The following is an 11,940-nucleotide window of genomic DNA, read 5'->3' as shown; positions in this document are numbered from 1 at the left end:
TTTGCTCCATAGCACGCAGCAAAGATCTGGGGGCATAATAGATATTTGTTAGCTTGAGCTCTGTCCTCTCTATGAAAGGGGGACAAAAACACTTCCGGTGTCAGAGACTGCTTAGAACATGGGAAAAAGGCCCTAATTACTTTGGAAGCAGATGGTTGCCTATACTTTTTTTATTTTTAAACTTTGGGAAATAAGGAGAGAGCAGCCTCCTCTAGGGAATCTAGGAAATACTTGTGAGTAAACATCTTTCAAGTCTTATATATCCTGCTGTCTGCACTGGCACTCAAGAAACCATATCTGGGCTGTATACCACGCCCTCTGGGTGTTTCTGTCCACTGATGACACTGAGTGAGACAATAAATTAGTTCTGAAGAAGTGAGTCAGACGATGAGATCTTCAAGTGGCATAGAAGGCTGATAGGGAGTATGCCTTGGCACAGGCATACTATTCCAGTGGGGCAAGCTGCCTCTTCTACTCATCACAATCAGAAATGTCTTCTCAGAGGAAAACAAGACATGAAGGCATGTGATAATCTATACAAATTTTATTTTAATATCAATTTGTATGGAAACAAGCAGGTGTCAGCGTTATGCAGACACGGAAAAAAAGGGAAAGAAAAAACTCTAGTGATGACTGATCTTGTATTTACATCATTTGGTTTCAACAGGGACAGGAAGTTTTGCTGTTAGCCTCCTGTGGGAACTCCAGTTTCTGCACCTTCCCCTGCTGCCTCTCAGCATCACGATAGAGCAGGGATTTCTGCGCCTTCAATCGGCAAGCCAGGCACATGAAAATTGACTCTACGTTCTGGCTCTCTTTGGGGTCCTTGGCCGATGTCTCAAACAAGAGCATGTTGTGGGCATCGGCAAATTTCAGGGCTAAGTTGGAGGGCACCTGGATCTGTTCCCTCAAGTCACACTTGTTGCCCACAAGCACTTTTGGTACTAGCGGGGGCACAGCATGCCCATTGCATTCTTGGATCCACATTTTGAGGTTGGTGAAGGATGTCATCTTGGTGACGTCATAGACAAAGACCACTGCATGCACATTGCGGTAGTAATGCTCGACCATGCTTTTGCGGAAGCGTTCCTGACCTGCTGTGTCCCACACTTGAACCTGAAAGATACAAAAACCCATGCTTGCAGTCAGGAAAGGAAACATGAATAGACAGGAGAAAACGTGGTTCTGTGACATTATAAAGCTGAGGTGACAAGCCCTGACACAGGAAGTAGTTCTTTGACAGATTGGCAGAATGGATTTATAAAAGTACTAGAGGCCCAGTGCATGAAATTCATGCATGGGAAGGGTCCCTAGGCCTGGCCTGCAATCAGGGCCGATCAGGTTCCCCTCCTCCCCACCTCCCCGCCTCCCTGCTTCCTCCTTCCCTCGTTCCCTCAGTGTCCCACCATGTTCTGTGCCGCCCCCTGGTGGTCAACACACATCATAACAAGCAACTGAACTCCCAGTCTCCCAGTCAAACTCCCTTTGCATATTAGCCTTTTATATATATACTAGAGACCTGATGCACAAAAATTTGTGCACTCGGGGGGGGGGGGTCCCTCAGCCCAGCCTGCGCCCATTTGCAGTCCAGGGCCCCTTGGGGGATGTCCACCTGTCGACTTAGGCCCACTTCCCAGGGGATCAGGCCTAAGTTTGCGGTCAGACATCCTTCTGGCAACCAGGGAGCCCTCGGAGGATGTCCAACTAAAGGCTTAGGCCCCCAAGGGAGCTGTGACGAGGAAGCTGGGGTGACAGAGGAGCCATGCTGTACCGCCCCGCCGCCCGGGGTCAGGTTGCACACGGGATGCCCGCCACCCCGGGTCACAGATAGCAGGCCCAGATGGTGGCAGGGCAGGCAGATGCGCTGTCCCGCCCTACTGCCCTGGGTGGCAAATAGCAGGCCCAGATGGTGGCAGGGCAGGTGGGATGGCGCTGACCCGCCCTGCCTGCAGTATGCAAATTAGCCGCCATCTTTGTTGGCAGTTAATTTGCATATCACGCTGATTAGCCAATGGGAGGTGTAGCGAAGGTACAGTCAATTACCATGTTTGTCTATTATTAGATAGGATAAAAGTATAGAGAGAAGTTTCTTTCAGGATTTATAAAGTTTTTCTTAAGATTTTTAGTTGAAAATCTTGAGTTGAAAAACCTTATGGTTTTTAGTTCAAAAACTGGGATGTACATGAATCAACTTTTCTGAGGGCAATTTGGCAATGTTATCAAGAACCTTAAAAATGTTAAAAACTCTTTGAACCTATAATCTCACTTCCAATCATCTACCAGATATACAAAAGAAATAGCAGATATGTGGTCAAAATTTTGTACAAAAGTCTTAATCACCATGTTATTTATACTTTTTAAAAAACAGGAAACAGCCCTGGCTGGTTCTCAGTGGTTAGAGCATCAGACTGAAGGGTTACGAGTTCAAGCCTGGGTCCTGGCCAGGGCGTGTGCAGGAGGCAACCAATCGATGTGTCTCTCACATCCCTTCCTCCCTTCCTTCCACTCTGTCTAAAAATCAATGGAAAAAATATCCTCGGGTGAGGATTAAAAAATAATAATAATAAATAAATAAAAAACAGGCCCAGATGGCATGGCTCACTGGTTGAGTGTTGATCTATGAACCAAGAGGTCCCAGTTTGATTCTTGGTCAGGGCACATGCCCAGGTTGCAGGCTCAGTTCCCAGTGCGGGGTGTGCAGGAGGCAGCTTATCAATGATTCTCTCTCATCATTGATGTTTTTATCTCTCTCTCTCTCTCTCTCTCTCTCTCTCAGAAATCAATAAAAATATTTTTTAAAAAAACAAACAGGTAACATCCTAAATGCTCAGTAGGAGAGGAATAGCTAAAGTTTATATAACTATACAGAGGGTTATTATGCAGCCATTAAAATGTTTTCACCTAAAAAAATGTTTTCAAAGAATAAATGGTGGAGGAAGTGTGCACAAAATATAAATGAAAGCAGGATATGAAAATTTTCATATGCTATGGTCCTAATTTTTTAAAAAAATTAAGCATAGTCATATGCATAGGAAAGACTGGAAGTATATACAACAGAACATTAATGATTGTTTAAGGGCAATGGGACTATAGGCAATATTTATTTAGTTCTTTTTTGTTGTATTTTTCCAATTTTTTTACTGTAAGTATTCATCACTTTGTTTTGGGTTTTGTTGTGTGTGTTTTTATGACTTTTTAAAGAAAACAAAGTTAGTGTTTAAATTTCAGCTTTTAGCTCAGTTTATTTTGTTCACTTCTTTGTTATGTAAATGATAATTTAGCTCACTGGATTTTTCTTCTGTATCTCACCTTTTTGGATAAAGGCCAAATTATGAAGGAAAAATGCTGATATAAGTAACATATACCAGGACACAACTTCCAAGGGACACTCTGGAGTCGACACACATTCTGCTCAATCTACTTCTCTTTATACATACAAAATCTTGGACAAGAGAAATTCATATGCAGAATGATGGTCCCTAAGCCTTATGCAATTCTCAGTTATCAAAGAAAATGTGATTATGGTCACTAATTGACTACTGTGGTTCTTAAAACGAAGTATAGCCTTTATTTGGAGTTATTGGTCAGTCAATGTAATCTAGTAAATATAATTGAATCTCCTTGCTCAGTGAAGATCTTAACAGGGCCCCAGAGTCATCATTCTGAACATCAATTTTCATTGTCTAGGCTCCCCTTCATTCCCTCTGTGGACATGGCCACCATATATATGCCTTTGGCATAACCTTCAGATTCACCCATTCTTTTTTTGGTGTTGTTAATCCTCACCTGAGGATATTTTCCCCATTGCTTTGCACAGAGTGGAAGGGAGGGAGGAGAGAGAGAGAGAGAGAAAGAGAGAGAGAGAGAGAGAGAGAGAGAGAGAGAGAGAGAGAGAGAGAGGTGAGAGAGACACATCAATTGGTTACCTCCCACACGTGACCAACAGGGGACAAGGAGTGAACATGCAACCCAGGTACATGCCCTTGACCTGGAATCCAACCCTTGACTCTGTGTTGTGCCAGCTGACACTCTAACCACTGAGCAACACCGACCAGGGAAGATTCACTCGCTCTTGTTTTTTGATTTTCATTTCCCTAGGACAGACCCTCTTCTCCTCACTTCTGGACTACAGTGAAGTTTTTTGGATTCTAGATGTCTCTACTCCAGTGCTTCCTCATACTGCTTTCAAACTAGCCTTCCTAAATCCCTGCTTTTTCAGCATGTCATCCATCTCATTAAGAAATTATGTTAGCCTTCTTCTGCATGTGGCATCAAATGGAAAGTTTTGTCTGCCGTAATTTTACTTCACCCAACCTCGTTTCAAACTACTCAGCTACACCTGGTTCATTTCCTCTGTACCTTTGGTCCTGCTAGTTCATCCTTCCCTACATAATCGGTAGCCCCCTCATTATCCTACCTAGATCTTGCTCATTCTTCTAGGCTTGGTTCATGCCCCCACCTTTTTCCTAAAACCTTCTCCACCTTCTCTTAAATTGTCTTTTCCTAGGCATTTCTAGCACCCTTTGAGTCCATGCCACACCATTCAGAATATATTTATTTGTTCTCTAGATGTTTCATCATTGCTCTTGGCATCTCTTCAGCTAAACTGTAAGCTGTCTTTTTCTGCATCCAATCAATTATCAATATGGTTGTCGTCGAAACTGTCATCATTATCAACAAGCAGTTTTGGCCTGAGCTACCAAAACTACCAGCAGTCTGGCATCCTAGGTATCTGCCAAGGCAATTTCAGAGACAACATTCAACTTTGGTTATGCGAAAAACATAAGTCCTTGAAGACTGATTTGCTTTGGCATGCAGAGCCAGAAAAGATTTCCATTTCTTCCACTGCTCTGGTCCTCTGAGCAGGACGAAAGAGAGAGCAGGCCAGGGGAGGAATGGAGGTCAGTGGGAAGAGAACAGGTATAGCACAAGAATATCCTGATCTCTAACTCTTGCCTCTGAATAAGGCTGAATCCCTAGCAGCCCTCAGGCATGTGGCAGATGCTTTACCACCATGAGCTCAGGACTCTAAAAATACCTGCCACTAGCAAGAACAGGGGTGGGAGTGTGTGAGGTGTTTGGGGCTGAGTAGGTTGGTTGTTTGGCTTTTCTTTGGCTTCAAAATTGTGTACACCACTCGAGCTGCCGGAACTACAGGGAGGGCCCTCTCTGCTGGAGGCCAACTCTGCCTTTCCAATGTTACGGGGAGCCTTGAAGCTTTTATTTGGAGGCTCAGAATTTAAACTGGAGGCATTGCTCTCATTCTAGCTCTTTATAAATCCCACTTCAAACTCTTTGAGCACCTGTTGTGGTGAGAAGTGAGCCAGGAAGCAGGCTTCTCACAGCAGAAAATCAAAAAAGCCATCACAAAAGGAAGAGCACAGCAGTCAGGCTCACTGGGCACACACATGACCTCATTTTTGTTTGGAAGTTTGATGTTCCTATTCTTCTCAACATCCTTATAGACCCCTGTCACCTTCTTCCTCTTTTGCAGCTGGCACTCCTCTCATCCATCATTCATTTCCTGTGGGCACTGTATCTACATGTTGACCCTGGGGGGACAACTGCCCCTTAACCACATACATGCTCCTCCAGTCCTCTTTTCTCTCCAAGGGTCAGTGGGAAGTAATGGAGTTAAACCAACTTGGATGCAAATCTCAGCCCAATTACATACTACTAGTTAGGTATCCTTAGGCAAGTAACTTAGTCTATCTTCAGTGTCCTCCCCTGGAAACTAAGGATAACCATAGGAATCTTGTAGTGATGCTGTGAGGATTAGCATTACTTGTAAGTACATGGCACAGTGCCTAACACACATTCTTCCTTCCTCCCTGGCCCCAAACCTCCACCATCAAGTCTGGCCCAACAAGTAATTGACCGGGCACTGTTGAAATGCAGCAGTAGTTTTGGAATTGGGAGACCTGGCTCCTAGCTCCTTCATTTACTAACTGAATAAATGACTAAGCAAATGAAATAACACAAGAAAAAAGAGCTTTTGCAAAATATAAAGTGCTCTGCACATCTTAGTTGTTGCTATTGACTCAGAAGGCCCATCAGCCCTGCCCTAGTAGCTGCTCCTTGGACCCATTGGTTCTCATCCTGGAAAGCGCAGAAAGCTTGGCTTCTTGTCGATGAGATAGAGCCAAGGCACAGGCAGTCAGTGGGGAGGGGAGGACAGAGGAATGCAAGCAACCTGCTATGGTGGCTGGGGGTAGGTCCAATCAATATAACAGGGATGTTGGAGGAGGGTCGAGGGGCACATCCTGGGGAGTTACCAAAGATAAATCTAGCCTTTTTCATCGTTTTCCTGGGGCCACCACTGCCTAAGCAAGCTTCAGCAAGTCCCCCACTCCCTGCACATGCTCATAGCTGACACAGATATTTCTTTTCCCTAGGGAACATATCTGGCATCTTTCTATAGATGATGCATGAATGTCCTTTTGTTGGAGGCCAGCGGGGGAGAGTAGATGTAGAAAAGTGGAGAAAAATACATCTGTAACCTCCTGACGGTGCCTGAGTGGATGATGGGAATAGTTTAAAACAAATATTTTTTTAACTAGCTGGACTGTCCCATCTGCGTCTAAGATACACACACAAGGCTGCCCCAGAGGTTGGCAAAGAAGGACAGAAACAAAGAGGAACTAATGCACAGAAAGCGAGGAAACAAGGCAGAGAAACACACACTGATGGGTAATTAAACATTAAGCTAACTGGCAGAAGATGGAAGCTCAGAAGCCCTAAGGAAGACATGATGTCATTCTGACTGCAGGCAGCTTCTGAGGGAACACTTAGCTCAGCCTTCGTCCACTCGGTAATGTTACACAGGAAGGTGATTTTCCAAATGATCAGCAGAGAAAGAGATACCCACAGTCCTGGTTGGCGCCTGCCCACAGCCATGGCTAACCTGCAGTTTGCCTGGTCTGCAGGGTTAGGGCTGAGGGGGTGCTAGGTGTAAGGAACCAAACTGGGGAAGGGGAAGTGCTCCCATGAGAATTTACAAAGAATGGCTCCAAAATTAGTTCTGAGTCTCCCCTCTAATACCTCCTTCATCCCACCCCTCACACACCCCTATTTGGCATTTTCCAGTGCTTCTAGTCCGAGACAGGCTCAATATGACTTAGCTAAAGCTAAAGGAGACAGTTCCATAATGATCATTATGAGAAACTCCACTCTTTCTTTGGAGGTTGGGGCATGCCTCCACCAAGGTTGATGTCAGGAACGACTGTCAGCTTTCCCATACGATGTGTCTCTGTGTCCCTGTCACAAGTGACTGCATAGGCTGCATGGACAGCAGGACAAGCCCAGAGCAGGCATTTATATTGAAAAATCACCAGAAGGGAACTAGGAGACCTGAGTTGTAGGCCTGGCCCTGTGTGATCTTAGGCATGTCACTTTCCCTCTCTGAGCCTCAGTTTCCTATCTGTAAAATGTAGATGTTGGTTCTCTAAGGTCTCTTCCATCTCTGAACATTCTCTGATTCTCACGGCTTAAGTGAGACAGTCAAGGTACAAAAGTAAAACCTAGGTACTCAGCTCAGTGTCTGGGGTGCAGTTAAAGGAGACACCTTGAAGGATTCTGGGTCCTGGGACTATAATCCTGGTCCCCTGGCCTAGAAGAGACTATCAGGCTGCTATGCTGGATGCCACTTGCCCCTGTGCACACTCCCCCAGGCCAGATATTGCCCCTGAGGGTAGAGTGAGGTGGTAGAGAGCATGGGCTCTGAATCTAGGTTGCAATACTGGTCCTGTCACGGGGAAGGCAGGATAATGAGATGGTGAAGTGCTTGGTTAGGTTCAAAGGTCAAAGACTAAAGCTCAGATCCATATGCCTTTGAGCAAGTTATTTAATCTCTCTAACTTTGATCTCCTTATCTATAAACAGGAATGATAATAACAGTCCTAATTTCATAGGTCTGCTGTGAAGATCAAATATGTTAGTGCATGTAGAGTATCCAGTCTGGGCTCTTGGTTTATTCACAAAGCAGGAGTTTATTATTAGTAGTATTATTATTATTTACTCATTGGAGGCTTTTCTTGATGCTCATGTTAACTAGGAAACACTGGATTATAAATGTTGTGATGGGGAGGGTGTGAAGACACATTGAATGGAGACACCAGATTGGGTTTCAAAGCCTCAGGGATGGCCCTGGTAATTAAGAGAGTTGTCCCAAATGTGCTGAATCAGTCATCCCCCTACAGGGATTGATGGTATATGCTACCCTGGGACACAGGGAAGCAGCCCAGTAGAGGCCACACCCTACTCTTGGACTGAGAAGAGCTCACTGAGCCCTCTTTCCCAGGCTCCTTTGAGAGGTGGCATTTTATAGCCTGACAGCCTTCTATTGCTGGCTGTGGTCTAGAGCCACTTCAGCCTGGCACACAGGACTTTTCTCTCTCCCCCAAAGGGAGAAGCCTTTGGCAGCCACCTCCTAGTGTGGTTTTGTTACTTGTTTCTTGAGAAACTCCAGGCCAGCCGGAGTGTGGGGCCAAATCTCCTTTGAGATCATGTGCTCACTGCCACACTCTGCCATCTTCCCACAGACAAGCTGGTCTTCGCCTGCTGGCTTTGGCCCTGAGGTTGCAGCAGCTTTAGATGAGGCAGGGTCAGCATCTCCCCACTCCCATAGCTCACCCTGAGATCCTTCAGAATCTGCCCTCAGAGAGCTCCTTCAGAAGTGTCACAAGGTTTCGCCCTCTTGAAATATCATCTTCCCCTAAAAAGCCTGTATTGAGCACTTCTCTGCACGTGGTGTCCTGCTCAGCTCTGTTTCTAGTGACTCACACTGTCACAGGCTCTGCCCCTTGGGAAAAGTCCAGAATCTTTGGCAGAGACTGTAAAATCCAGTTTGGCTAAGTATTGGGCTGTTGTAAGGGAAGGAAACTTTTAAAAATTTCCCCAAGGGCATTGGGTGGTGACCCTCTTCCACTCATTTTCACCTCCCATTTTACACTTTCTGGTTTCCTCCTCTCTTCTCCCCCAGACTCCCAAACACTTCCTTTTTCCTCCATGTAAATTTCAGGTGGACTTCTTTCCCCTTTCTTAAACCCAGAGAGCTGCTTGGCTCAATGTGACACTTGATTTTAAACAGGCAGTAGCATTACATTTTAAGGGTCTTAAGGGTCTAAGAGCACATCCATAAGTATATTTCTACTTTGGATTGTTAAGGCATACTTTAGAAATTCCAGAATCTTACAACTTTACATTAAAGAAGCTAGACACCCCAGAGAAAGTCCTAAACAAGCAACCATCAACATAAAGCCCTGGGAAAGGAGAAAGACAGATACCTACTTTGACTTTGAAAAAGAAATGTAGCAATTCCTCCAAAAATGCAAGGGCTGAAAATGATCACTGTTACAAAACAGTGCCCTATATTCCTGACCCTGGGACTCAGTTCTCGAGAGCTCTCCCTTATCAATACTGAGCTGTCCATCTTCCTGAAACATCTAGCATCTTGGCCCAGTTTCTGAAGCCATTTTAAAACACATTCATTGTAGCCCTAACCGGTTTGGCTCAATGGATAGAGCGTTGGCCTGCGGACTCAAGGGTCCTGGGTTCGATTCCAATCAAGGGCATATACCTTGGTTGCGGGCACATCCCCAGTAGGGAGTGTGCAGGAGGCAGCTGATCGATGTTTCTCTCTCATCAATGTTTCTAACTCTCTATCCCTATCCCTTCCTCTCTGTAAAAAATCAATAAAATATATTTTTAAAAACCCACATAAAACCAATAAAAACATTTAAAAAAATAAAACACGTTCATTGTAAAAACCAAGAAGTCAAGAGTCTTGCAGAGTTTACAATGTTTTTCATCATTTTCCCCAGTTGCTAAGCCCTTCTCTCCATATCACTCTGAAGATGGGCCTTGTGGTCATTTGGGCTCTTTGACCAGCAGGAGGGAGCTTTTTACCTTTACCTGACGGGGTCTGACCATAAGCTCAAGAAAAGGTCAGCTATGGGTCTAGTGGAGTTGGTCTTCAGTGCACAGTGTCTTTTAAAGCGACTTTTCTACCCATGGACCTGCCCCCTTCCTACTCCCCTGACACATGAAGCTGCCCTTGTCATGTCCTCCCTCCCACTAGCCTCTGCGCATTGAACTATTCCTGTCCTATTGAGTTTCCACCTTTTCTGAACCAAAAGTGAGTACAAATGGTTAGACAAGAATATCTGTACTTAGCCTACTTCATTAACTACTGACAAGGGAGGAGCAAGACACTTCCGTTGACCCTCAGATAAGTTGCTCTGCATTTTTACAAAGGCCTGCTGAAGACAATACCGACACAATGAGTAATGGCGAATAGTGACAAATACAGAAGATAGCATTTGAGAAGGACTGTTCCAAAAGAAGTAGTTTTGTCTATTATGAAGGGCTGGTGGGTGACCCTGTCTCCGTTTCTTTAAAAGGGTTCATGACTTTGTGCCAGAACCATCCTACTCCACCCCTATTCCATTTCAGCCCCAACAGTAACCATAAACTGTAATTTTCTATGGATTTCCATCCTTTCCTCCCCTCTAATGCCTTAACCAGAGTGGGGTTTTGCAGCCTATTGGCCCCCAAGAGGTAGAAGAGACCTCAAGATATGTAAAGTGCTTTGGGATCCATCCCACACCAGGACCGACTCCCTCCTGCCTCCCTCTGCCCACAGGTGCCGCTGCTCCTGGAGCAGGGTAAGGATGGTATCACACATGCTTTTCCTGGCGGAAACTGTCAGGTAGAGGCAGAGGGCATGAATGCACCTACTCTGGCCTGCCTCCCAAAACGGGTGAGGTTGGAACCCCGCGGCTGAGAGAGGAAAAGGGGGATGAGGAGGTGCCAAGGGTCTTGGGCTCAGCAAACAGCAACACAGCCACGCGTCTGAGGCTTCACAACCACTAGATCCAAGCCTCAGGCGAGGCCCCCTCCCAGAGCCCACCCTTCCTGGACCTGACTGGCTGCATCACCTTGATCTTCTCGCCCTCGATTTCCACGGTCTTCTCCCTGAAGTCCACGCCGATGGTGGCTTCAGTCTTGTCCGGGAAGGTTCCGCCGCAGAAGCGGAAGGTCAAGCAGGTCTTGCCCACGTTGGAGTCCCCAATCACGATGATTTTGAAGATGCGAATCTGCACGTACTGGTCCAGCGACGAGTCGAGCTCCAGGGATGCCAGACCAGCGGTGGAGGCAGGTTGCAGGCTCCCATGGCCCAGGATGGGCTGCGCCATCTCCCCAGGACGGGACCAAACTGGGGCCCCAACCCCCCTCGAGGGCTCCACACAAAGAAAACGGCCACGTTAGTGCGCTCGAGGCGAGCGAGCTTTGTGCGTGTGTGTGCGTGTCCGTGAGTGTGTGTCCGCGCGTGTGTGCGTGCGCCGGCACCGTGCGCGCGCGCGTGCAGGGGGTGCCTCTCAACCTAGGTCCCCCTCCTTCTCCTCCAGCTCACCCTCCCCACATTTCCGAAGCACCAATACAAAAGCCAGGCAGGGAAGGGAGGCATGGAAGAGAGACAGCAAGCCGCGAGCCTTCTCCTTCTGCCTGTGCCTCAGACCAGACTCGGGCTTGAGACCCACAGCGCGCCCTTAGCTGCTGCCGCGCCTTAGGCTAGGATCCTCCCTTGCCCGGTCCCCAAGGATATACTGCAGGGAGGACGCCTATGAGGAAAGGGGGGTGGGGAGAGCCGCGCACACCACTACACTACGGGATGGTCTTCCCTTCTCCTCGCCCCCATTTAGCTTATAGATCTCGGGCTTTCCCACCCCCACTCTCTTGAAGCACGCGGGGGTCAGCGGGCCAGGAGCGCAGCTGGGGAGGACAAAGCTGCACCCTAAGGCATCTCTTGGAGCACTTTGGCCTTGCAGCAACATTACTCTACTGGGCGGGGCGGAGACACCGCTTTCACCTCCGGAGCAGCGGCCAGCTGAGCCGAGCGGTCTTGGCCCCGTCCCGAGCCTTGGGATAAAGGGATGCTCT

At 46.9% G+C, this 11,940-nt stretch overlaps 1 protein-coding gene across 2 annotated transcripts; it reads right to left on the bottom strand.

Moving 5' to 3' along the window:
• Positions 1 to 529: 529 nt before the first annotated feature.
• RAB33A (RAB33A, member RAS oncogene family) lies at positions 530 to 11,573 on the bottom strand. 2 transcript variants are annotated; one of them, XM_081081832.1, is made up of 2 exons: positions 10,938 to 11,573; positions 530 to 1,116 (listed from the first exon to the last, which is right to left on the bottom strand). In XM_081081832.1, exons 1-2 carry the CDS (start codon positions 11,193 to 11,195, stop codon positions 661 to 663), a joined length of 714 nt encoding a protein of 237 aa, XP_080937958.1. In that variant the 5' UTR covers positions 11,196 to 11,573; the 3' UTR covers positions 530 to 660. The 2 variants fall into 2 exon arrangements, with proteins under 2 accessions (XP_080937958.1, XP_080937959.1); XM_081081833.1 differs by having other exon boundaries at positions 538 to 1,116; positions 10,921 to 11,203.
• Between the last annotated feature and the right edge of the window lie 367 nt (positions 11,574 to 11,940).

Source organism: Myotis nattereri (assembly GCF_964212035.1).
Source record: "Myotis nattereri genome assembly, chromosome: X".
NCBI classification, from domain to species: Eukaryota; Metazoa; Chordata; class Mammalia; order Chiroptera; family Vespertilionidae; genus Myotis; species Myotis nattereri.
The sequence above is the reverse complement of the archived record's forward strand: the minus strand, read 5'-3'. Positions and strand labels throughout refer to the sequence as shown.